The sequence below is a fragment of the Ceratotherium simum genome, chromosome 7 (genome assembly GCF_057802395.1).
Source record: "Ceratotherium simum simum isolate JZ-2026a chromosome 7, ASM5780239v1, whole genome shotgun sequence".
Classification (NCBI taxonomy): domain Eukaryota; kingdom Metazoa; phylum Chordata; class Mammalia; order Perissodactyla; family Rhinocerotidae; genus Ceratotherium; species Ceratotherium simum.
The window spans coordinates 33,807,777-33,834,319 of record NC_141906.1 but is presented as its reverse complement, the minus strand read 5'-3'; the positions used below and the strand labels follow the sequence as shown (position 1 = coordinate 33,834,319).

Here is a 26,543-nt window from a genome sequence, read left to right as displayed (position 1 = left end):
TGCTGTGACAACCCTGAAGTAGGACGTCGGGAAGAACCTTCCATTATTACAAGCCTGCAGCCTTAGAAATGGCAAAGGGGAGGGGAGTCACGTGACAAACTGGGCCAGGCCATCTCAGGCCTCCGAAAGCTTGCCCTAGAAGGTCTCGTCTCTATGGTGGCTGGCGCTCAAATTCCGGAGCAGACCAAGTTGCTTCCGGGGTAGTTGCCACCACTTCCGGGGCGGAACGCAGCGAGCTGGGTTTCCTGAGCTTCGGCTACCTCCTGGCGTGTGTGTAGGCGCACAGTGCTGCAATGAGCTTCCTCAAGAGTTTCCCCCCGCCCGGGTCGTCTGAGGGGCTCCGGCAGCAGCAGCCGGATACCGAGGCTGTGCTGAACGGGAAGGGCCTCGGCACCGGCACCCTGTACATCGCTGAGAGGTAGGGTCCCTGTCCCCGAGTGCCGGCCTTCTGCGCGCCGCTTTCCTGATGCCGGCGCGGGCGGTGCGGAGGAGCGGGGGCGAGACCGCGACCTCGCGGCTGCTGGGAGGGGGCGCGCGTGCTCGGTGTCGCCTCGGGGATGCCTCTGCTGGGAGGAAAACTCGATTGTTCTAGTGTCCTCTCCTTCGGAGCCTGCCTTTCTCTCTTCTTCAGACGGAGTTCTCATTGATTATGGGTTTTACCCGCCTGTTTACCGGAGGTCTGGTGCGTGCGTTGTTCTTTACTCAAGCTTTTGTTTTAAGGTTCTGAACTTCCAGACCGTGAGTTGGAGTCATCGATGTGCCTGTCTTCTCCGATGAACAGGTGCGGGAAGTGTTACCCTGGGCGGGATACGTAGGCTTAGAGCAGATTGTGGAGGATTTTGGAAGTTTGGTTAAGGAGTATAGATTTTCTTCTGTAGGTGTGGGTGGGGAGAGGAACACCCTCAACCCCACGCAGGCTGGGGTCATATCCAGAGCAACCTGACTCTCTTCCCATTTCTGACTCCCATTTCCATTCAGCAGAAGGAATTGCCCTTTTATTTGTCTACCTGCAGCACTTTGTACTTTCACAGTCAGATGGACATGGCCTAAATGTTGCAGTTGTAGAGCTAAGGTCTCTGTTTCCTTGACATATGGTTCCATTCATCATCAAGCCAACAGTGACACAATGAATCCTTCCTGTCCTTCAGATCTCTCTGACTTCCCCTTCTGCTGCATCACTTTTGTCAACAGCCAGAGAAAAAATTTTTTTTAAGAGCTCATGTGATTACATTGAACGCACACAGATAATCCAAGATAATCTCCCTATTTTACTGTCAGTTGATTAGTGACCTTAATTAAATCCACAAAGCCCCTTTTGCCATGTAATGTAACATTCATAGGCTTAACACCAGGGGATGAAGGTCATGGGGGCCAAAATTCTGCCTACCACAGAGGGCACAAAAAAAATGTAAAGAATCCTTGATTTATTTTTTCATTTTTAAGATTTTATTTATTTATTTATTTTCCCCCGAAAGCCCCAGTAGATAGTTGTATGTCATAGCTGCACATCCTTCTAGTTGCTGTATGTGGGACGCGGCCTCAGCGTGGCCAGAGAAGCAGTGTGCCGGTGCGTGCCAGGGATCCGAACCCGGGCCACCAGCAGCGGAGCGCGCGCACTTAACCGCTAAGCCACGGGGCCTACCCAGGAATCCTTGATTTAGAGAGAAATCTAGACATTGAGCAAAGCTTAGGCTTTTGGTCAGTCACTGAGATAGGAAACGTGGATGCGAGGAAAAACAAGTTTGAGGTGAGGAGCAGAATAATGAGTTTGGTCTGGACATGTGTGGATTAGTCGGACATATGAGTGTGTATCTTGGGAGAATGGTATTAAAGATAGAGATTTGGAAATCATTAGTATAAGTGTTAGCATACTCATGGGAATAGATTATAGTCCCCAGGAGAGAAGACGGCCAAGGATAGAAAGTTGGGGACATATCCACATTAAAAGGTAGGTTAGGGAAGAAGAGACTTGAGTAGAGAAATGAAGAAGGAGGAACCGTCAAATAAGGTAAAATCTGAAAAGCTTATGTTGGGTATTGACAATGAGATCTTGAATGATCTTGGGAGAGCAGTTTCTTTTAAGTGGTGGAGATTGAAGCACAAATATATTACTAGCCACTACACAATCCTGCAATCCCTTTTTCCTCCATGGCTTCTCTCTATATTGGCTCTTCTTTCTATAATACAACTCCTTTTTGGGTAAAATCCTATACTTGTTTTTTAATTTTGAAAAATTTCAAACCTAAAGAAAAGTTGCAAGTGTTGTTAATTAATACCCATAGACCCGTCACAAAGATTCATCAGCTGTTAACATTTTGCCACATTTATCTCTTTTTTTTCCTGAGCTATTTGAGAGTTGCAGACTTCACCTGTAAATAGTTTAGCAAAAATCTCCTAAGAACAAAGACATTCTCCTGTATAACCACAATACAGTTAGCACACTGAGGAAGTACAAACTCTTTTAAATTCTTGTTTTAAAAAAATTTTTATTTCAACTTTTCACTAACAAATATCTTACATTTCTTCCTTGAGAAAATATTTTTGAGGGGCCAGCCCCGTGGTGTAGTGGCTAAATTTGGTGCGCTCCGCTTTGGTGGCCTGGGTTTTTGGGTTTGGATTCCAGGCACAGACCTATACCACTCATCAGCCATGCTAAGGTGGCAACCCACATATAAAGTGGAGGAAGATTGGCACAGATGTTAGCTTAGGGCTTATCTTCCTCAGCAAAAAAGAAAAAGGAATATTTTTGTAAAAAATACGTATAGAAAAGAACATCAATTATATATGTAAAGTTTGAAGAATTGTAATTAAACTAACACCTGTATATCCACCATCCGGGTTAAGAATAGAATATTACCAGTACCTTGGACACCTCTGTGATCCCTCTGTACTCGTTATTACCTCCTTGGTCTCTTTCCCCTTTTTGTTTTTTCCCACCTAGCATTTCCAAGACTTGGTAGAATAAAGGTCTCAACAAACTGGGAAGGCTTCCTAGAGGATGTGACAAATGAGGATTAACAGTTAGCCAGGTGAATGAGGTGGGGCTGAGGGGATGCTCAGAGGCAAGGGTGAGAATTTGGATGTTGTGTATATATGTACAGTCATGCACCGCATAACGACGCTTTGGTCAATGATGGACTGGATGTACAATGGTGGTACCATAGAGCCTAGGCATGTAGTAGGCTATTCCATTTAGGTTTGTGTAAGTATCCTCTGTGATGTTCGCACAACAAAATAGCCTAAGGATGCATTTCTTAGAACATATTCCTGGGCCGGCCCCGTGGCTTAGCGGTTAGGTGCGTGTGCTCCGCTGCTGGCGGCCCGGGTTCGGATCCCGGGCGCGCACCGACGCACCGCTTCTCCGGCCATGCTGAGGCCTCGTCCCACATACAGCAACTAGAAGGATGTGCAACTACGACATACAACTATCTGCTGGGGCTTTGGGGGTAAAAAAAAAAAAAAAGAACGTATTCCTGTCGTGAAGTGCGCTTGACTGTATATGTGTTTGTACACACACTCACAATCTAGCAGTCCTTTATCTGAGGGAATGAGAGAGACAGTGGAAAAATAATAAAGCTGGGCAAGGAGAGAACTGTGTTCGTGAGCCTGGCTTATAGCCTGATGGCTTTGGGAAAACTACTTTAGGATTTTAGGCAAAGAGGGACAGGGTCTGACTTGGTTTTAGGTAGATAGTTTCTCAGATGTGTATTGAGAAATTTAGAACTCTCAGGCTTATTTCAGAAGCTTAGTTTTCATAGGAAGTTGACTTTTTATCCAAATAAGGAAGGGAACAGAGGCATGAATCATTAAAGTAGATCAGTTGAAACAGGTAAAATAAAATAGGTAATTAAATTAAAAATAGGTAATTTAAATTTACAAGTAATGCTTTTTTATAACTTATTCTAAAATTAATTTTAAACCAAATAATTAAGCCATCCCAAATTCAAGACGTCTATTACCTTCCTGTCCTGTTTTTCACCCCATGCCGGGAGTAAAGGACACGGATCATGCTTGTGCAAAGGCATTGGAAGTTAGCAGAACATTCCTCTGCATGTTTACTGGCTTTCTAATTCTTGTTTTTCCCTTTTGTGACTCGTGTTTTCTTTGGGACTGGGTATAGTTAATTAGATATTTTGGTTTTGGAGGGCTTTTCTTCTAGAATATACGAGAAGAATAAATAAAAATCAGAACTTAATGATCAGAGTATATATTGCTTTTAGGTGGAATTTGCTTCTGTTCTGTAGACTGCATAATCCATGTCTGTGGATAAGATTATGAGAGCTCCCTAGGAAATGCTGTGCTGAGGCAGCATGGTGTTCTGCCAGCAGTAAGGAACTACAGAGCAGTTATTATGTGCTTTTTAAAGTAAAGGCCTTAATTTGATCAGCACTGAGTCTTTGTTGGTATTTCAGTTTTTCCGTTTCCTAATTGAGTCATTAAAGAAAGTTTTGGGGCTCTGGATATTTGAAATCAGTTTGGACACCCAAATTTGGAATACTCCTTTCTTAATTGTGGTAATGCCAGGGGATTTTTGAGTTGAGAAAAAGGAGTCTATTTGCTTAAAATAATATAGTTTTAGTAAGGGACTGGCAATACTGCTATGATACATAAGCACTGTTTCATCTCCTCATTAAGCGGAAAGCAGTGGACAGGAGAGGCACATACAGCACACAATCTAATTACAATAATAATATCCATTTTTTTGGAACCAGTGGGAAGAGTCATTCTGGAAAATCATTTCTAGAGCTTTTACCACTTTAAGATCCTTAAGATTTATCCCTTTAAGCCTCCCAGGTTTTCTTTTTCTTTTTTTAATAAGCATGTTGGATGGAAATCTTTCCAAATGACAGTACATATCTTCTTGCTTTTGCGTTTTTTAAGTGTACAGTTCATTACGGTTTAGGATATTTTCGGAGTTGTACAATTATCACCACAGTCTAATTCTGCCTTTGCTTTTGCTACCTGAGGGTCATGTGTCATACACTTATATTGTACTCTTAGACATTGATTTTCTTTAGGAGGCTGCAGTGTAGAGTTCAGCCTCCTCTGACATTGAATATGAATGATCTCAGACTGTTGCACTGTCATCGTTCCTGCCCAAGGGAGTCCCAGGTTCTCCTGTTTTATTTGCTTTTGCTTGATTAGAAATTAGACAGCCAGCCTTGTTAAAATTGTATAGAAAATAGAATGATACCAGGGTTTTATTGCATTAACTTCTTTTTTTAATAACAGCTTTATTGAGATAATTCACATAGCACACCCATTTAAAGTGTACAATTCAGTGGTTTTTAGTCTGTTTACAGAGTTGTGCAACCATCATCACAATCAATTTTAGAATATTTTCATCACCCCCAAAGGAAACCATCACCCATTCGCAGTCACTCTCTGTTTCCGTCTAGCGCTAAGCAACCACTATATTGCATTAACATTTTTTTGTGGTTTCTTAAGGGTTTTTTTGCTACTTTTTTCCTGCTAAGTGGTGCAGTTCCAGATGGGTGAAGTATTACCAAAAAATTAATCAGCCCTTACTCAAAACTCAACATACTGATTTTGGTGGTATATTTCCTTTGTTATGCCAATAAAATATTTGCATTTGCCCACTTTTGGGGGAAAACTAGACCTTACTTATCTGTGGCTTTCTCTTAAAGCTACAGAATAAATGAAAGCCTTCATAAAGTCTGTCTTTCCATGTGATAATTATTTTCTAACTTGGTGAGTATAATTATAGCCCTTTCATGTGTATATCATTTAATGTAGGATTAGTGGAGAAATTAGTGATTCCCAAGTGTTTATTGCATACTTACCTGCTGAGCACTGTGCTAATGGTTTTGAAGAATGTTGTTAAATAAAGGAATATGACAGGTTCTGCTCAATTAGCTCACATTCTGTCAGGGTACATGTGAGATTCATTACCACAGAATTAAGTGCTAAATGTGGTATTACTGAGCATAAGTGCAATTTAGAAAAAGAAGAGATTATTATGGACTGCAGTAATTGGAGGGAGGACTCTTGGAGGAGCTGGGACTTAACCAGATGAAGAGGATTTGCAAAAGCAAAGAAGGCACCTGAAGACATTCCAAATAAGAACAAGCATAAAAGGCATAGAAACACAGATGTGACTTAAGGAAAATCGCATTTCAAATCTATTTGAAATTTTAACTAGAAGAAGAGACCATAACAGAATTGGTCTTAAAGAAATTCAATTCCTGCTGCTAAATTTTCTTACTTTAGGAGTATCTCTAAACAATAAGCTTGAATTTATTCACGTGCATAAAAGTGTCCAAGCGAACCTTTATAAACTTTAGGATGTTAAATTAGAATTTAATTTCTTAAAATAATCTACTTGTAATATGTTTTTCAGCCGCCTGTCTTGGTTAGATGGCTCTGGATTAGGATTCTCACTGGAATACCCCACGATTAGTTTGCATGCAGTGTCCAGGGACCTAAATGCCTATCCACGAGAGCATTTGTATGTTATGGTGAATGCCAAAATTGGAGGTATGTATGGTGTAATTTAATCTTGAGCTTCCTTTAGTATACCGTATTATGTTTTTAAAAGCAGTCTTTGATCATAATCAATGTAATATTCAAGCCATTGGCCTATTTTGGATAATAGTTTATTGAGCAAAATTTCAGCACAGTAAAATAATTTGGGCATTGCCTTTTATTTTCTATATATTTGCACTTAGAATTATTCAGTTATTGTGGATATATTTCTAATTTTTCCTCGAGTTTAACTGTTTATTCTCTTTGTAAAGGCATTTATGTTTGCCACTCTTAGAGGCTTGCATCAGTATACTTGATGCTTTGCAGAGATTAGGGTAGAACCTTTTTTGTTTTGTTACAGAAGTGGTTTTCAGTGGGGGGCAATGTTGCCCTTCCCCCACATTTGGCAATGACAGTTTGATTGTCAAGACTGAAGTGGGGGAGGAGTGCTACTGGCATCTAGTAGTTAGAGGCCAGGGATGCTACTAAACATCCTACAATGCACAAGACAGTCTCCCACAACAAAGAATTAATCCTGTCCAAATGTCAGTAGTGCCAAGGTTGAGAAACCCTTGGTTACAAGATTTCCAATTTTTGCTGTTGGAGATAACTACAAAGACTGATAAAAATCTAGTGAAGTTGGTGAAAGAAGAAGAAAGATAAAAAAATCCACTTTTTAGACTATTAACAATGGGTTGTAAGAATTCTGAGTGAGAAACAAGTTAGACACAAAATAAAAATTTGCGTTTGATTTTTGTAAGTGTAACTAAAGAAGTTTATGTGCTATATTGTGTTAGTTTAATATGTTTGTCTTTTGTAGAAATGCAGAACTTGGAGGTTGAAAGCAGATTTGTCACACCTTTAGTAAACTTTTGCTTTTGAAATAATGGGTTGCTTTTCTTTGAAATAGTGTGTAAGAGACAATCCCATGAGTTTTCCTGTTAAGCTATTGCTCCTTTAATTTGAGATTTTAATATGGTTTCAGGTATAAGATGACCATTTATATTCAGTATGACACTAATGATTTAGTAATTTTTAGGGCTTTTGGCAAGCGCTGCCTCATTTAGTGGTAGTGACTGATTCAACTACAGTCACTCGTTGCTTAACAACAGGAATACTTTCTGAGAAGTGGGTCATTAAGTGATTTCGTTGTTGTGTGAACATCATAGAGTGTACTTATACAAACCTAGACGGTGTAGCCTACTACACTCGTAGGCTCTATGGTGTTAATCTTATGGGACTACTGTCGTATATGCAGTCCATTGTTGACCGAAACTTCATTATGTGGTGCATGACTGTATCTCAAAAGATGTTTGTTATAAGATTTCAAACTCTTGCCATTGGTAAGGGTCCAGAGATAGATAAAAATCTAGAGAAGTTTGAAAGAGCACATAAGGAGGAGTAAAAGCTGTTGACTCGTCGTTAAGACTTTGAAACGAGGATATATTGGGCACTAAAGTTCACTTTCCACCTAAGTAAGTACAGCTATGATCTTATAACCAAGAGTATGATATGTCGTGTTTTGTTTAAAGCACTCATTCATTCATAGAAATTCTTAGAAATAGAGTGCAAGTTACCCTTGTTGGTCACTTTCACATGCTGGTGTGAAATGCCCGTAAATAGTGTAGAACATTGGCATCGGGCAAGGTGCATATCAAAAAGTAAGGTTAGAGAGGTAGGGTTTGAATAAAGCTAGCTACAGAGAAAAGCACACTGAATAAAAAGACTCTGTCAGTAACTTGCTAGCCAAGTCATTTTCATCTCTCTCAGCCTCACTTTTATCCAGAAAAATTAGGGGATTGTAGTAGTCTCTAGTTCTTAAGCCTGGCTGCACATTAGAAACACCTGGGGAGCTTGTTACAAATGCAAATAGTGGGAGTCCCAAACCAGGAAATAAGGATTCAGTAGGCTTGGAGTAGACATTTTAGACGTTTGCTCTACGAGATTATTTTCTTGAAATTGATGGGATTTTGATTAATCCATTCTTAGTAAAGTAAGTAGGACTTTTCTATCCTACTAGAAAGTAGAATCCTCCTGGGGCGCATTTATTTCGGTAGTTCTCCAGTTCTGTTTATCTGGAACTCTACTTTTCTCATAAGTCACACGTGCTTGGACCCTATTTTCCCAGCCTTTGCTTCTCTCATCCTGGTTCTCCAAACTCCAGATTTTTTTCTCTTTGCCTTCCCTCCATAAACCTCTTTAAAATGGACCATCAGCTTATTGTTGAGGGCATTAGATTATTTTTTAAATGACTAAAAATTCATTCCCATTGTTGAAAATTTAGCAAGGTTTAAAGAGACTGAAAGTATGGCAGCCAGTACTGTGATCTAGCATGAGATGATGAGTGTTGGTCATGGTTGTATTTTTTTTCCTAATTATAAAAATATAAACTATATTACATTTCTATATATTGCCTTAAGGTAGATTCTTAAGGATATAAAAGAAACTGTTAATAGTGGTTATTTCTAGGGTGAGGAACTAGGCTGGTAGGATCTTAATTTTTCCTTTGAATCCATCTAGACTCTTTCAATTATTTTTATACCAGCGTGTATTTTATAATTTAAAAAGTGATGTTCATTCAGTTATAGGATAATAATTACAGTATGATATCATTTCTTTAAAAATGCATTGGAAAAGTTTGATTGTACCATAATGTATTCAACTATTTAGTTAGATTTCTCCAGAATTTTTGTATTATTTTAAATTTACAGAGGACATGTATATTATATTTAACAATATAATAACATTAGAAACTGGACAGAAAAAGTCCTATTAAATCTGTTATTTAAAACTGTTAATAGGGGCCATTTTAAAATTTTTCTTTGTTTATCTGTGTTTTTTCATTATTCTACAGTGAATTTGTATGACATAAAATAAAAGTAAAAAAAAAAATTTAGTGGATACTCCCTATAATTGATTTCTATGAGTAGAATTATTGCATTAAAGGTAATAAACATTTTTAAAGCTCTTAACATGTATTGTCAGATTGCTTTCCTCAAAGTTTATATCAATTTATACTTTCAATAGTAATGTATAAGAATACCTTTCCAGCTTCATCTGCATGGAGAATTAACATTTTTTTAAATGTTAACTTTAATATACTAAACAAAATTTAATTTATATTTTTAAGATTATTAGTTTTGAAGTTTTTGGGTCTAAGTATTTTGTTGACCTGGGTTTTTTTTTCATTATGAAATAATTCAAACATTGAAAAGTGCAGAGAGCAATAAAAAATTTTCATTATTTGATATCCAGCATAAGTTTTAACCTTTTTTCATAATTACTCAAGTGTTTTAAAGAAATAAAACTATATCAATACTGTTAAAATCCTTTTCATATCCCTCCCCATTTCATTCTCTACTCTCTGTCTCTAGATTTAAACGTTATCCTAAAGAAGGTGTGTCCTTCCTGTCTGTGCTTTCAGATTTTACTGAATATGCATATACCCACAAGCAATATAATGGTTTGGTTTAGTTTTTAAAATTTTAATGTAAGTGGTATTATATATATCCTGCAACTAGCTTTTTCACTGTATTTTATTTTTAAATCTATCCATTTTGATACACATAAATCACATTTGTCCATTTTTAACTGCTATCTATAAAACATGTTATGACCAGATTACAATACATTTATTTACTTTTTTAAAGGAACATTTATTTTTTATATTTTCACCAGTACATGTAGTACTTCAGTAAACATTTGTGTGCAGACCCCTTGTGTACATAATACTACTTAGATGAGGAATTGCTGGGTGGGAGGATCTGCACATCTCCAGAGTGGTTGTAGCGATTTCCACTTCTACCAGCAGCATGTGCTAGTTCTCTTTGTTGAACATTTGAAGTTTTTTCTTGCCTGCAGACTTTGTTAATTATCTGTTGGGTAAGTTAACTTTTGTGGGCCTTAGTTTTCTCATCTGCAAATTGTTAGTGATGAAGCATGTCAGTGGTTTACAAACTGCTGCTGAACCCTTAGTACAAGGTGAAAGGTAAAAGAAGCAGATGACAGTGAAACTATACTTGTTAGACGCCTGACTGTTTGAGTTTCCTCACCCCCACCATGACCACGAGGGGGCTCAGAATCCCTAGGGTTCAATGAAGTACAGTGTGACTAGACCAGAGAGACTATCCAGAGTCTTTTTTAGCTCTAAAATCGCTATGTTCTTATAATTTGAAGTAAAAATTGAATTGCAGTATTTAGATAACATCAGTAAGCATCCTTTAAGAAATTCTTTTAGGCTTCTTTTTATCAAAACAAATAAACAACATCACTAAGAAATTATTTTTATTCCGTTTCTAGAAGAATCAAAAGAATCTGTTGCTGATGAAGAAGAGGAAGACAGTGATGATGATGTTGAACCTATTGCTGAATTTAGATTTGTGCCTAGTGATAAATCAGCATGTGAGTGTTCTGTAGAATTGATTCTTTTCCCTTATGTACTAAGCATTCCCCCATTGATACATATGCACACCTTTACCCTCATTACCTCCATTCTATTGCTTTTTCTTCATTTTAGCATCTGTAATATTGAGGACCAGGTAGCTATTAATGTTAAAGATTGTGAATGTACTGAGAGTATAGTAGACACCATGTTACATGGTATGTTTTATGAATGGAGGAATCTGGTTATTTTCATTGACTTGATGCTGTTGACTGTGAATCCCACTGGATAGAGGGCAGAGAAATCATGGCAGTTCCAAAGGATAGCTGGAAAGAGCCTTATCAGCTGAGAGGGGCTTCACCCTGATACCAGCAGTCTGACCAGGACTTTGACTCTTTTTCTCAGAAAATCCAGCCAGGCATGAAGAGATCTCAATAGTATCTCGAAATGAGCTCTTATTATTTTGTGACTTATTCATTGCCATCAAGCACTTTTCAAGACTGATCCTCCTTGAAGTTTGGCAGGTTTTGTTAATATTGTGACCCTAGTATACCACTTGTCTACCCATTAAATTTATTTGCACTGATTGTTATTTTATTAAATTTTTATTGTTAATTGGCCAGAAAAAAATATAAATTACAATTTAATATTCTTCTTCAGTGGAGGCAATGTTCACTGCAATGTGTGAATGCCAGGCTTTGCATCCGGATCCTGAAGATGAAGATTCAGATGATTACGATGGAGAAGAATACGATGTGGAAGCACATGGTTAGTGAAATGGACTTTTTAAGGGTTTTTGTGTGTAGGTGTTTCATTTTAAGCATTTATTTGTACTAAGGATATGTGATTATAGTTCTCTATCTCTATTAAGTACCCATATAGTATGGTTATTAATAAAAGTGAATGGCACAGTTTATGTCTAAGCCAAATTGGAAAAAATTTTGGGCTTTCCAAACTTAAGGGTAAAAAGTAGAGATTACCGGGGGTAGAAAATGGGTAAATAGAAGGAAAGAAAATGGTAGTTAGGAAAGTGGGTAGTCAGGAGAGTCTTTTAAGTTGATGCAGCTGCTCCCAGAGAACAAGCCTTGTCCCTCCACCGCTTGAAACCTGTATCATCTACATCTTTATTTAACATATTCCTTCAGGTAGCTCACTGCCAAAGTCATTTCTGTTTCCCAGAGTCATACTTCATTTATCCAAGAGTATTTCCCCTGGCCTCCCTACACCAGAATGCAGTCACTAGCCTGGTAGAGTCTCGTAACTTGAGATGTCTGCTGTTCTCTTTTCTTCCCTCACTGGTCTCATCTATAGCAGTCTGGCTATCTAAAGCCCTCTCCTCCATATGTACCCACTCCCTGGCCGTAAACAAACTCATTTCTGGGATTTTCCTTTATGTATCTAAATTCATTCTCATCTTGGCTGAGATTTTTGGGTGATTCTTATTTTTGTATCCATTTTGTATTTCCCAGAATTTCTGATTTTTTTAAAAGGAGCGTGTGTTTTAATCAGGAAAAAACCTTCACTACAAATTAATATCAAGTTAATTTGCACTTACCTGTGAAATTCCCACCTTGGGCTAATATAAGCCTTCCTGACCTTAGGAATACTCTTTTCCTTCTAGTGCCCAGACATTTGATTCTTTGGGAATTGCTGTTCACTGTCTCATTATCTCTTGGAATCCCTTCTCATCCTAGAGGGTAGGGACATTTGTTTTGTATTTCTGTTTTCAACAGATGGCTTATATCTGTGTGTTAAATGAATGTCAAAAAGTATTTTCTTGGAAGCCTGTTTTACTGTACCTTATCTTCGGTAAATGCAAAATGGATTATCCATTTTTTCCTAATTGTTTTATAATAGCTCAAAAACTTTTTATTTGTTTAGAACAAGGGCAGGGAGACATCCCTACATTTTATACCTATGAAGAAGGATTATCCCACTTAACAGCAGAAGGCCAAGCCACACTGGAGAGATTAGAAGGAATGCTTTCTCAGTCTGTGGGCAGCCAGTATAACATGGCTGGAGTCCGGACAGAAGATTCAATAAGAGATTATGAAGGTGAGTATCCTTCTTTCTCTTCAGTGTGAACAGTCAGGTGGTCACTTGGGCAACAAGGAAAGTTATGGAGAGACTTAGGTTCTTTTGCAAACTCTAAGGCAGAGAAATCTCGGAATTAACTTTCTATAGTGTAGGAAGCAAATGTAGAATTACTTAGAATGGAAATTCTCATGTAAATTTTTTTTTTTCCTTTTTTTCCTAACTACAATAATAGTCTAGAGTCACAGTCAAAATTGTTTTAAATGGGCACAAAGAAGAAATGAAAAGCCAAGTATAATTCTAATTGAGAGACGTCTATTAATTTTCTTTTGCATGTCTTTCCAGTCTTTTTGTTTGTGTGCTTATGTGTGTATATGCCTGTGTGCACACATCGATGCTGCCGTTTTTGCTTTTAAAATGGATTCCTACATGATTATATGCACAACTAGGGTAGTCAGTTGATTTAAAGGGCTAGGCAGCATTTAAGAAGGTTGGGTTCTCTTTTTGTGACAAACATCTGGACCTTAAACAAGTGGCTTTAAATGTTACTATTTCAGTCATCTCATACTTGTAAACTTCTTTGTAAATATTTTCCCTATTGGACTGGTCCCCTTTTCTAAGTATCCTATTTCAGTTAAAATCTCGAAATATTCTTTCGACTCAGCCTTTACCATTTATTCCCTTATCCAGTCCAATACTGAATTCCATGGATTTTTCCTTTAAATGACTTTCAGATCTCCTTGCTATTACTACTGCTATCCTCCAAACCTAGGCCCTTTTCTTCTCACACTGGATTTACAGGAGTAAATTTTTAGCTTCAGTCATCCCTTCCTCCAGCTCACTGTGCCATATTAATCTTCTGAGAACACTGTGTCACTCCTTTTTAAGGATGTGCCATCAGTGATTGCCTGATACTCACCATATAAGATTCAAATTCTTCACTCTGACTCTGAAGAGACAACCCTGTCTTTGTCTCAGATGTCTCTAATCCTGTTCCTGCTACCCTCAATAAAACAGTTAGATGGTGCTCTTATGTGCCAGACCCTGATTTAAGCACATTACACATATTTGCTCATTTAATCCTCTCAAGAACCCTCGATGCTCTTATGATCCCCATTTTACAGATGGAGAAACTGAGGCACAGAGTGGTCACAGAACTTGCTTGAGGTCAAATAGCTAATAAGTGCTGAGAAGATTAAATGAGCTAATATGCAAAAATGATATACCAGGCACTCTTATAAGCACTTCTTGCATCTTACATGTATTTATTTATTTATTTATTTATTTATTTTGTGAGGAAGATCAGCCCTGAGCTAACGTCCATGCTAATCCTCCTCTTTTTGCTGTGGTAGACCTCCTCTGCGCTAACATCTATTGCCAATCCTCCTCCTTTTTTCCCCCAAAGCCCCAGTAGATAGTTGTATGTCATAGCTGCACATCCTTCTAGTTGCTGTATGTGCGACGCAGCCTCAGCATGGCCGGAGAAGCGGTGTGTCGGTGCGCGCCTGGGATCCGAACCCGGGCTGCCAGTAGCGGAGCGCACGCACTTAACCGCTAAGCCACGGGGCCGGCCCTTACGTGTATTTGATATATGTTATTATTTTATGTTGCTACAGAGTCTTAACACTTCTTTTTAGTGATGCAAAATATTCTTTTTTTTTTTTTTTTAAATTTTTTTATAATTTTATTTATTTATTTATTTTTCCCCCAAAGCCCCAGCAGATAGTTGTATATCACAGTTGCACATCCTTCCAGTTGCTGTATGTGGGACGCGGCCTCAGCATGGCCGGACAAGCGGTGCGTCAGCGCGCGCCCGGGATCCGAACCCGGGCCGCCAGCAACAGAGCGTGCACACTTAACCGCCAAGCCACGGGGCCGGCCCAGATGCAAAATATTCTTAAAGAGGGTTACCATGGTTTTTCTTTTATTGACATTTATGTTTCTCTCACAATGCTGTGGTCAGTATCTCCATGCACGTAGCATGTTGACCTGGGGGTCCTGAAGTTCTGAGATATTTTAATTCGGAAAAGTGTAAGCTTTGGGTCACGTTATTATTCCTTATGTCTCCTCTCCATTTTAGGCCCTAGCTGGTGAGCCTCTAACATAGGCTTTAGGCTGAGATGGCTCAGATGATTTCTGGTGCTCTACCAAACTCTTAGCTGAAAGAATTCAAGATGTTACCTTTTTCTGTTACAGTGATTGGCTGGAGAGTGCCCTTGGACGATGAAAAGCCTTTCATCACTGAAGGTTTTTTGTTTTTATTTTTAATTGTACAATTTTTTATGTAATGCTTTATAGCAAACGATTTTAAGATCACAAACACTTTTTGTTAAAGTGAGATTTTTTGGACTTTTATTCCTAGGCTTCATTAGCATATTGAGAGCTGCCTGTATATTAACCTTCTTCAGCCTGCACCATTCCCTGTCCTTTAAAATTCTGAGTACCCACATCACTCTTTTTGCCATTTATTTATTTATTTAGACTTGTTTCCTTTTTCCTTTTTAAAATTTGATTTATTTTCTAAATTTTTAAAATACAAATTGTATATATGTAAGCTGTGCAACATGTTTTGATATACATAGTGAAATGATTACTGTAGTCAGGGTAATTAACATATCCATCTCCTCACAGTTACTTTTTTTGTCTATGTATGATGAGAACACCTGAGATCTGCTGTCTTAGTAAATTTCAATCTTGTTGCCATTTAAACACACGCTATCTACTAGTGGCATTTCAGGGCTTCATGTGCTTATTTATGTAAGAGGTGTTTATTGAGCTGCTGTACCAGGTACAGAGAATACAGCAATGCTCAACAGAGACGAGGTTACTGTCTTCATATCAATGACATTCTGGCTGAGAGAAAAATAAATTAACTAATGAGGCAGTTAACAGTATATTGTGATAGAGCATTGAGATATAGGGGAAGCTTGAGAAGCTGTGGAATCAGAGCTGGGCCCTTCCACCAGCCTGCATAGAGAGAGATTCTACCTTCATGGAGTAAGTGACATCTAAGCCAAGATCTGAAAGATAAATAAAATGACCCGAGTGAAGGGGGATTGCATACAGGTTGGGGAGAGAGGCAGGGAAAGGGATCGGCCATGTGGAAAGGTTCATGAGACCAATCACTTTTGGAGAACTGGAAATAGTTCATTATGTCTAGAACTCTGAGTATAAAGGGAAGTTATTATAGCAACAGATGGAAGTGGAGTAGTGAACTGGCTGTATCTTAAAGGAACTTGAAAGCTGTTTTAAAGAATTTCAACTTTACCTTTAGATCAGTGGGAAGCCATTGAAGAATTTTAGTTTGATTAGTGTTTCAGAAGATAACACTGGTATGATACGGAAAATTAATTGCAGAGGGAAATACTGGAGAGAAGAAGAGAAACCCTAAGTAACTTAAGTTTTAAATTAAATGAGAGATAGTGGCCTAAATTAAGTAGTGGCAGTGAATGTTAAAAGACTTAACAGATTAGAGAGATATTTAAGAGATAGAAGCAACAGAAGTTAGAGACATGATACAGGTTTCTGGATTGGGCAGGTAAGAGGTATCCTTTAGCAAGACTGTTTGAAAAGCATTTTCCATGTGGGAAGATGATGAGTTAATTTTTAGATACGTGTTATGTTTGCATGCCCTCCTGGATGTCCAGGTGGTGGGGTGCCAACGGGCTGCAGGCAGAAGCTAGTTTGTGGTGGGCTGAAGAGTCAAGGGGTGAATGGGAGCCGAGGAAGTGGAGAAAGCAGGTGTAGACAACTCTTTCCGGGGGGCTTTTTTTCTTATCTCCTCCCCCCCCCTTTTTAATGAGATGAGAAAAACAGGAAGATAAGCAAGAACCTTGCTTACTTACTTTGTCTTTTCTCTTGAATTATGTTGTAAGCTTTGTAAGGATAGGACTTCATATCTTAAAAAAATAGTCACACTGTGAATACTGAGCACAGTTCTATGAAGAGTGAACAGTTGAGGCTTATGCGTTTGAAAGTTCCTACCTAGTGTTATTTTAGTGTTGAGGTGGAGAATTTACAAAGTAAATGTTAAACGTATAGACTATTTTTAAATTGGTCTAAATCCACATGTGGCCGTTTTTCTTTCTCAGTTTGTTCCTTGATACTTTAATTTTCATAAGAGAAAGAAATGGCAACTGTTACCAACAGAGGGCACTAGTTTCCTTCTGGGCGAAACATAAGTTGAATCTTTACCTATCTGAAGCACTCAGTTAGACTATTGCTCAGCGGTTAATTTTTCCTTCAGATGGGATGGAGGTAGATACTACACCAACAGTTGCTGGGCAGTTTGAAGATGCAGATGTTGATCACTGAAAAAGATTTATGCTGCTTTGGGGTGAGTAATTTATTTTCTCCTTTGTCACTGAACATGAAAATCATGTGAAATAATTTTTATTTTCATAATTCAAGAGAACTCTATAAAATCAGCAGTTTGGGGAAATGTTAGTTATCCATTTCTGAAGTTATCGAAAATTATGTTTTTTTCCCCTAAGAAATCAAGGTTTGCAAAGAGGGTGACAGTCAGGTTAACAATTACTGAGCACTTAGTACATGCCAAGCTCTGGTCTAAGCACTGAGAGTACATGGAAAAATAAGACACACCCATCTTCAGTGAACTCAGGAGAAGGACATTAGGCCTTTGTTGAGAAACGGAAATCTTGGGACCGGCCCGGTGGCGTAGCGGTTAAGTGCGTGCGCTCCGCTTCGGCGGCCCAGGGTTCGCAGGTTTGGACCTCAGGCGCACACCAACCCACCGCTTGTCAAGCCATGCTGTGGTGGCGTCCCATATAAAGTAGAGGAAGATCGGCATGGACGTTAGCCCAGGGCCAATCTTCCTTAGCACAAAAAAGGAGGATTGGCATCGGATGTTAGCTCAGGGCTGATCTTCCTCATGAAAAATAAAAAAAAACGGAGATCTCTGTCTCTCTGGTTGGCTCAGCTGGGAGCAGCAGAGCCTGAGATCATGTCCTGGTCTGGTCTGGAGTCACCTTTTCCCACTTGTGATGTTTGAAATCTTAACTTGTTCATTAAAAAACACAAAGCATAGGTTGCTGCAACTCACTGCTGTTTAGTTTATGGAGAAAGTAGAAGTAATTTCAAGCTGAGTTTAAGCCTTTAATCATAATATTGTATTGGTTTTCCTCCTTCTGAAAATAATGGAGGACCAACATTCTGGGCACCTTATGTTCAAAGCTGATTTGCCAAACTGTAACAAGCCCACGTTCAGTTGTCCAAAAGCTATCGTTTCCTTACTGACATAGGAGTTGCTTTATACCTCCTTTCCTTACTGACATAGGAGCTCACTGCCATTTTTCTCTCCTCTGACACATTCTCATGAGCTTTGTCTGAAGTTTGTCCCTATTTATTCACTGCATGTTTCTCTTGAGAAATAAATTGTCCTCTGCCAGCTTGAGTATCTCAACTGTATGTTAGATAATAACTGAAGGTCATGTGGCCAGTTCACATCATACAGAGCTAGGACTAGGAATCCTCATCACCCTTCCTTTATAAGCTGTAAGACTTTCACATTGTTCAGTTGTCGTCCCTCTTTCCCCACTACAGTGTCCTCCTGCCTCTGACCTTATAGCGTTTTCCTGAATACTAACTGTCTTCCAGTCTTTGAGATGCTACTTATATCCAGTTCCTTTATTTTATTAAAGCATATAGTAATAGCATGGCAAAATTTATATCTTTTGGCTTGACTCTTCTACATTGTCAGTCATCCAATTAGGTGGTGAGATGCCTCGTTATTCCAAGTTCCATTTACCTTCCAAATTATTGCCATTGTGAATATAACGTTGCTTCTTATACAAACCATGAGCTGTGATAATGGAGCTCTGCTTTCCTCTCAGATGCTGCCAGTGGAACTATCAGAAAATAATCTCTTAGAGTTCTGTGATTTATAGCTCTTTGCTTAAATACTTAATTTTTATTTCCACAACATTTACTTCTGTCATTGGTAGCCATATGGTCTAAAATCAGCAGTGTCTCCTCTGCAGTTAGCTAAAATTATGTGTTCATGTTGCTAGAGCTCTGTTACCTTTAATTTTCAGATATCACGGTTCCAGATGTCAGTACTTCACTATTCTATTTCATGGGAAATCTTTTGGTACCAGCTTAAGTCTTCTTCCCTTATCTCTCGTATTCTTATTTCTCACGTTCCTGATACTTACTTAGTAACTTTTATTGAAACTGGAAAACAGATTTTTTTAATCTGGCTTTCACATACTTCTTGAAAAATAGACTATTCAGAGAACACCAACCACTCTATTAATAAGGATTATGAGAAACTCATTTGGTATGTCACTGCTGATTACACAAATGGGATGTTTCTGCAATTCCCTGGCGAGAATTCTTAGGATTCTTTGTAATGTAATTTTGTGGTGAAATAACCGTTCAGTAGCCACAGACTTTCTAATGAGCTGATGATTTGTTTTCTCTTCATTTTATGCTACAGCTTGAGTGGGGAAATATTTTATTCATGAAGTTTATACAAGTTCTTCATCTGGATAATTGACCTAAATTCTGAACAATGTCTGTAAATTTTTAATCATTTAAAATTGTATTCGCCTTTAAGGAATGAACAAGGAATAATTAGAGGGTGTGTGCAACCATTAAAAATTTCAAGATAATGGCACTAGGACTTCTCAGTGCATGAACTGGTCTGAAGGGAAAGGCACATGAATGGGGGAATCACAATTCTGCCACTTAGGGCTCTGTGCCTTTGGACGAGGCATATAACTTCTCTGATCCTCAGTTTCCTCATCTGAGAAATGGGGATGATAATAACTAGCTGGCAGGATTGTTGCAAAGACTGAGATATAATATATCTAAGTCCCCTGGCACTCTTGATGAGGCATTCAATAAATAATAGCTACTATTGTTACAAACACTGTAAACCTTTTGTTTTTCAGATTCTGCTCATAACTGTAGGAGAGAACTTGGTGCCTCTTCCACTGTGGAGTGGGTGTTGATGAAAGTCTTTTCTTTCTCCAAAACTCACCTGAACCAGTTCTTTCTTGAGACAGACTATACTGAGACAACAAGTTGTCACCAGCAGAAGAAACTATGACCTTTATTAACAAAGGTGAATTAACTTAACAAGAGGGTATTTGTAGTTTATCATTTACCCCAGAACTTTCTGTGTCTAGATACCCTCTGAGTAGGCGTATACCTCCTACCTTCACTGTATGCATCTTCTGTAACCTAGCAGGCCCACGTGGTGAAAATGCACAGGCGTTTGGAGGTGTAGGTAGACTGGATGGGAAAGAGAGAGGCTGAATCTAAGATGTACCCCTTTAGGGCCGGAAGATACCCTTATCCCTTAAAAAGAAAGAGAGATCTCAGAGGAGTCCTGGCCTCTGCTCATGCTCCACAGGAGAAGGGTCTTTTTACTAATTTGGGACCCAGATGAATTCATTCGGGCATCTCTAGGGAGCCTCTTCAGCAACATCCCAGCCACGCATACTACCACTCCCAAGTGCTTCTGAGTAGCTTTTGCTCCTTTCACCATGTTTCACCAGTCCCTTCTGTTTTAACCGCTTAGGTTATATCCTTTAATTTCCAACCTCTTAGGTCAGTTTCTGTAACAGAACAAGTGAAATTAGGATGAAGTCCTCAAAGTACTTCAGATGATAATTGTTTTGTCTTTGTAATAGCTTAACAAATAAATCTAGGTTTTCTATATTATTGTGCTCTCATTCTTGACTAAACCATTAATGAAAAATGTTTCTTTAAAAAATTAATGCTAGCAAAAAATGAGCATCTTGTTGGTCTTATTTTTGTTTGACTTTTGTTGAGAACATGAACATTAAATGAATAGGAAAATGTATAGTTAGAGCGTCTGACAAATATTTAGTAGGGCAAGGATTTAACACATTTCAAGGGATTTCTACTTCTTCCACTTGGATCAGGAGTAATTTCTTATACTATTTATCAACTCTCAATTTTTAGTTTTCACAGACACTTGGGTATTTATAAGGCAGATTTGTAATTATGGCTTTATACTTGGACTTTTGGTAACATTATATGACCGTAAAAATAAAGTTAGAAAAGCTATTCAGAATCACTTGGCTAATTAGTCTCTAAACTCTAGTTTGTCACCACTAACTAAGCCCAGTGTTCTTTTCAGCCCTTTCACTTAGTCTCACTCATCCTTCATGGTAGACTGAAAGAAACAAATTTTCCTTTTTCTGACCAGACTGCAGAAATACTGAACTTGTTACAATAGGCAAGTAAAAGGGCAACTTGGAAATGGAAACTGAAATTTACTGGAACCTATTCTGTTCCAGCCACTGTCCTGGTTTCTTTATATACATTATGCATATAATATTCTTAACTACCTTATGAGGTATTATCCCACATTAGAGATGAGGAAACTGAGTTATAGACAGAGATAAAGCAATGCTTAAGGTCATATAGACGGTGAGCAGTGATTTTTTAGCATATGCTCCAAAACGTCATACAGCCTTACCATCTACCAACAGCTGAAAGGAAGCAAATTCTCTTTACTGCAGGGTTTTCAATGTTAGAATTTCAGTACAGCACAGGAAGTTCCCAAATTTCTCTGCTCCCAGTCTCAGCAGCGCTCATAATTCTATCCTAAACATTTACCCATTCTTCAGTAAGAAGTTGGTATCCTCCTGGGCTGATCTTAGAAATTCTATTTGAGTTCTTTTTTAAAGTCACGCTCATAAACTTGTAATCATGACTTTCCGTGAAGCATAAAGTGTTCTGATAACGTATCAACAAAATGTCAAGGAGATTCTGTGCAGTGTTTCCTGTAGGCACTGCTGTGGTCAGCCTGGTACTGTGGATAATGCAGTCAACTGAGATGGAGGAGACCAAGCATCTAGTTCTAGCTTGGCGGACAAGATATTTAACCTCTCTTGACCTATTTCCTCATCTGTAAAATGAGGGGACTAGACAGACTAAATGACTTCCAAGGATTCAACTGTAACATTCGGTAATACTAGTCAGTTGCTCCCTGACTCTGAGAAAATAGGAGAAGGTGAGAAAAAAGATCAGGTCAGACTTTTTAAAAATGAAATTCATAATGATTAGCAAGCCAACATTTATTGATTCTGTTTGAGCTTAATTTTAGGGTTGCTGGAATTGTTTCCTGTTCCTTGATTGAGAGAAAATGTAAAGAAAAGGCATAGGCATTTTCCTCCCAAAATGTGAGCTATGTAAAATATCCCTAAAGACCAAGGTTAATGGTCATCTGTTAGATTCTATCATTTAAAAAATGTGTTCATTAACATAAGATCCCAGTGGATTTTCTCCTCCCTCAGATCAGTTTGTCAGATATTGATACTTTTCAAATAAGCTTGTTTAAATCTTTGTAGATTATGTATTTTGAGATCTTGTTAGGATCTTTGCCAATATTGGTAAAGATGAGAGATTATGCACAGATGATCATAGTATATATAGCCCGTTACTTTTAGAAGACAAGTGTGATTGTTCATTGTTCAGAGAGAGATTAAATAGAATTTGATTTATCTGCAGGATTTCAGATAGTATCACAACTGTATAGCTAATTCTCATGCAAATCCTATTTTAAAAGTATTTCTAGAATGGGTAAATCAACATCTGGTACCCATCTTCTGTAGCTAATATATATTAACTAAATTCTAAGCAAATCTCTTATGAGGATTCTAATAGAATTATTGCCATCCCTTGACGAAAGAGCTGAAGTTGAAACATATTTTCACTAGCATCTCATGCTGTCTGTTCATATATACATAAATAAAACCAATATCTAATGTGGGAGACTTCATAATTTCAGATGAGAAACCAGAAAAACTTGTGGGAGAGCAGTGAACCTAGTCAGAATTTTTAACATAATTTTAAGATAAAGAAAATAGAGATACATAACCTGGGGATAAGAAGGTTAATGAAAAGTATATATAGGTTAACTAATTCTTCTTAGGATTTTTTTTTTATTTTGAAGAGTATATGAATCACTAAAACACTTAAAACAACAGTGCCTAGAAAATGGCTCAATAAATATTAATTATTACCAATAGTAGTAATTACTTCTTTTCATAACAGAAAGAAGCTACAAATACAACATTAACTCAGCTCTTAGAATATGTCTGAGAAGTCTGAAATTTAAAAATCCACTGAGCAATTAAAATAGATGTGATGAAATATGCCTTTTTCTCATAGGACCTTTAGGCCTTCACTGCAAGTCTCTACTGCTCTACAAACAGGTCCAGTGTACTTGAGCATCTAGTTTCTAGTCATGCAACAGATTAGAAAAGGAGAAAGGGGTGGTTGCATCAGGCGTATCAATAGCAGCAGTAAATAGCCGACAGAATTATGAAGAAAAGCAAATATGTATTACCCCAAAATACAGCAGTCTAAGCCTTTATAATGTATGTGCACATATGAGGGTAGTGCAGCAATTTATGTTGGTAAAAGTATGACCAAAATTAGCCCAAATTCTGGTTGTAATTAAATCCAAATCTGGCTAAGTTAAGCAGAAGAAATTTATTAGAAGAGTATCTGGTAGCTCACAAAATGGACAGGAAAGCTAAAATAAACCAGGCTCATAAAAAGGTTAGGAACTAGAAGAGGTTTACCTAAGATGTTATGATTCCTCTGCTGCTGTTAGACTGATTTCTTAATTGCCCCCATGTCTTGGAGTCAGTCACTGTAAAGTCCTGATTGGCACTGTGTGTGTTGCCAGGGACAGAAGACGGAGTATCTGGCCCCTTCAGCTTCTGTACTGGGAAGGCACTGCCCCTGCCTAGATTCTCAAAGTGGTGGATTACCTCAAATAGGAAGGATGCTGACTTGCAAAAAATTTACAGCTGTCTATTGCAACCCCAAATCTTAAAAAACAAACAAACAAACAAGATTGTGTATAATAAAAGTTAAGAAAGGTTTTTATAAAAGCTAAGGGACACACTATTTGTCAAAATTAAAATGCACATATTCTTGGACCCAGAAACTCCACTTAAAGGATTTATCCTATAGATAAATTTGCACATCAGGAAAAGTCATATATGCAAGGATTATTAATTGCAACTTTATAAAAGCAAAAGACTGAAAATAACCTCAATGTCTATAATTAGGCCTGGATCAATTATTTACAGTACGTCTGTACAATGGAAAACTATCCCTTAAAAAGAATTAGGTAGATCCTAATACTGAATAAGCTCCAAGATACATTAAATGAAAAAAAAATCAAGATGCAACGATATTTAGATAGAAGAAAAGGGGCTGGAGGTTACAATGGGGATTATATGTTGTGTTGCTTGTGTTATACATAAAATATCCCTAGAGGAACATAAAGTGGTGATAATTGTTTCTGGGAGAGGTGGGGGACTGGGGCGGGAGGAAGACTGAATTTTTTCCCCTGCTTGTGGGTTGAATTGTGTCCCCTAAAAAAGATACATTGAAGTCCTAACCCTCAGCACCTCAGAATGTGACCTTATTTGGACATAGGGTCTTTACAGAGGTAATCAAGTTAAAATGAAGTCCGTAGGATGGGCCCTAATGCAATATGACTGGTGCCCTTAGAAGAAGGGAGAATGTGGTTACAGAGACAGACATGGGCAGAGGCCATGTGAAGATAGAAGATTGTAGTGATGCATCTACAATCCAAGGAGTGCCTGAGACTACCAGAACCTAGGAGAGAGAGGCCTGGAACAGATCCTTCCCTAGTGCCTTTAGAGGAGCACGGCCCTCCTGACACCTTGATCTTGGACTTCTGGCCTCCAGAAGTGGGAGACAATAAATTTCTGTTGTTCTAAACCCCCAGTTTTGTGGTACTTTGTTACAGCTGCACTAGAAAACTAAAACATCCCCCCATGGTCATACTTGTTTACCTGAGGAATAGGGAGATGGGCTGTATATCTTAGAGTTTCAAAGAATTAAAAAATTTATAATTATCATTCACTTTAAATGCAAAACTCTGCAGCTAAAGCAGGTAAAGGAAAATTTGGTTATCATTACCTAATTATATAAATAATTTGTGTTCTGAAATATATTTGGCATATTAAGACTAATGTAACACGTACCCATACACTCACACACAACTAAGAAATAAAATTATACAAATACAGTTGAAGCTCCCTTCATATCCCCTGATCCCAGTTCCCTTCCTCTGCAGAGGTAACCACTATCCCAAATTTGGTATTTATCATAACTATGTATGTGTTGGTATTTTTGCTACTTATGTATGTATCCTGTAAACACTATATGGTATTGGGTTGTATGTTATTTAATTATGTTATTAATTGAATTACATTACTAATTGTTTAAGTTTTATCCAAGTTGATACAGGCAGGTCTGTAGCACAGTTCATTCTTTCTCTCGATGGGCATTTAAGATTCCAGTTGTTCATTATTAAAACAACGCAGCGAATACTCTTGTGCACGTCTTATGCACGTGTGCATTTCTCTATCACAGTGGGTTTCATACTTTTTATTATGCCTACAGTAAGAAGCACATTTCCCATCAGGACCCACAAACATTTCTACTAATCCCAGAAACAAAAATTTCATTAAAAATACTTACGTAAATCTTTTAACTTTGCTAGATTTTGCTAAACTGTTCTCCAAAACTATTATGGCAATTTATACTTCCACCATTAGGGAATAAGAGTTATTTCTTCTCTATATCCTCACCAACTTTTGATATTTCCAGATTTCTTAATTTCTGCCAATCTGATCTATGTGAAAGTAGTATTTCATCATGATTGTAGTATCCATGTTCCTGATGACTAGTGAGGTTGAACACCTTCCTAATTTGTACATTTGACTTTTCGTATATTTTTTCCAGTTTTTAAGTTTTTTCTTATTCTTATAGAATAATTCTTATTCTTATAGAATAATCAGATCATTCTTATTGATCTGTCCTTTGTGTATTTTAGATGCTAATCTCCTAGTCTGTGACTTGTCTTTTCATTTTGTTATGATGTCTTTTAAAAGCATGAAGCTTAATGATTAATATAATCATATTTATTAATCTTTATCTTCATGGTTTGTGCTTTTTCTGTTTTGTTGGAAATCATTCATTTCATGATCCCCCATGTCATAATTGTCTTCAAAAAGAGAGACTTATTTTTTAACCATTTTGTTTACATGTACACATATTACTGTTAACTAGCTTCTTTAAGGAATGGGATTAAAGTTTGGGCATTTGAGGTTTGTTTGTCTTGAAACTTTCTGAGGTGAGTTTGCAATTTGAGATTTGTCACCTTTGATGGTAAAAGAATGGCTCAGAGGCTAGAATAAGCATGGACTTTAGGAGAGCTATGAGAGGGTACCAGGCTGGCTGGGGTAGCAAGTATGGATTGACCAGCTACAGTGGGAGGAAATTGTGAAGGAATGGGAAGTATTTGGGATTGATGGGGGGCTTTTAACTCATTTAAACAGAAGAGGGGCAGGCCCCGTGGCTTAGCGGTTAAGTGTGCGCGCTCCGCTACTGGAGGCCCGGGTTTGGATCCCAGGCACGCACCGACGCACCGCTTCTCCGGCCGTGCTGAGGCGGCATCCCACATACAGCAACTAGAAGGATGTGCAACTATGACATACAACTATGTACTGGGGCTTTGGGGAAAAAAAGGAGGAGGATTGGCAATAGATGTTAGCTCAGAGCCGGTCTTCCTCAGCAAAAAGAGGAGGATTCG

The 26,543-nt window shown here is 38.1% G+C and overlaps 1 protein-coding gene across 4 annotated transcripts; it reads left to right on the top strand.

The window, feature by feature from the left end:
• Positions 1-241: 241 nt before the first annotated feature.
• On the top strand, positions 242-20,587 carry CLNS1A (chloride nucleotide-sensitive channel 1A). 4 transcript variants are annotated; one of them, XM_087433495.1, is made up of 8 exons: positions 242-418; positions 6,362-6,498; positions 10,786-10,887; positions 11,528-11,635; positions 12,749-12,922; positions 15,098-15,148; positions 17,148-17,237; positions 19,816-19,964. In XM_087433495.1, the coding sequence occupies exons 1-7, from the start codon at positions 294-296 to the stop codon at positions 17,213-17,215; spliced, it is 765 nt and encodes a 254-aa protein (XP_087289621.1). In that variant the 5' UTR covers positions 242-293; the 3' UTR covers positions 17,216-17,237; positions 19,816-19,964. The 4 variants fall into 4 exon arrangements, with proteins under 4 accessions (XP_087289621.1, XP_087289620.1, XP_004434090.1 ...); XM_004434033.2 differs by lacking the exon at positions 15,098-15,148 and having other exon boundaries at positions 243-418; XM_087433497.1 differs by lacking the exons at positions 15,098-15,148; positions 17,148-17,237 and adding an exon at positions 721-781 and having other exon boundaries at positions 279-418; positions 19,816-20,587.
• The last annotated feature ends 5,956 nt before the right edge of the window (positions 20,588-26,543 follow it).

Excerpts from the sequence above, each read along its gene's own strand:
- CLNS1A (XM_087433494.1), top strand. The coding sequence starts at position 294 with ATGAGCTTCCTCAAGAGTTTCCCCCCGCCCGGGTCGTCTGAGGGGCTC. Across the intron at positions 6,499-10,785 it reads GGTGAATGCCAAAATTGGAG|AAGAATCAAAAGAATCTGTT; the intron begins GTATGTATGGTG and ends TTCCGTTTCTAG. Across the intron at positions 11,636-12,748 it reads ATACGATGTGGAAGCACATG|AACAAGGGCAGGGAGACATC; the intron begins GTTAGTGAAATG and ends TTATTTGTTTAG.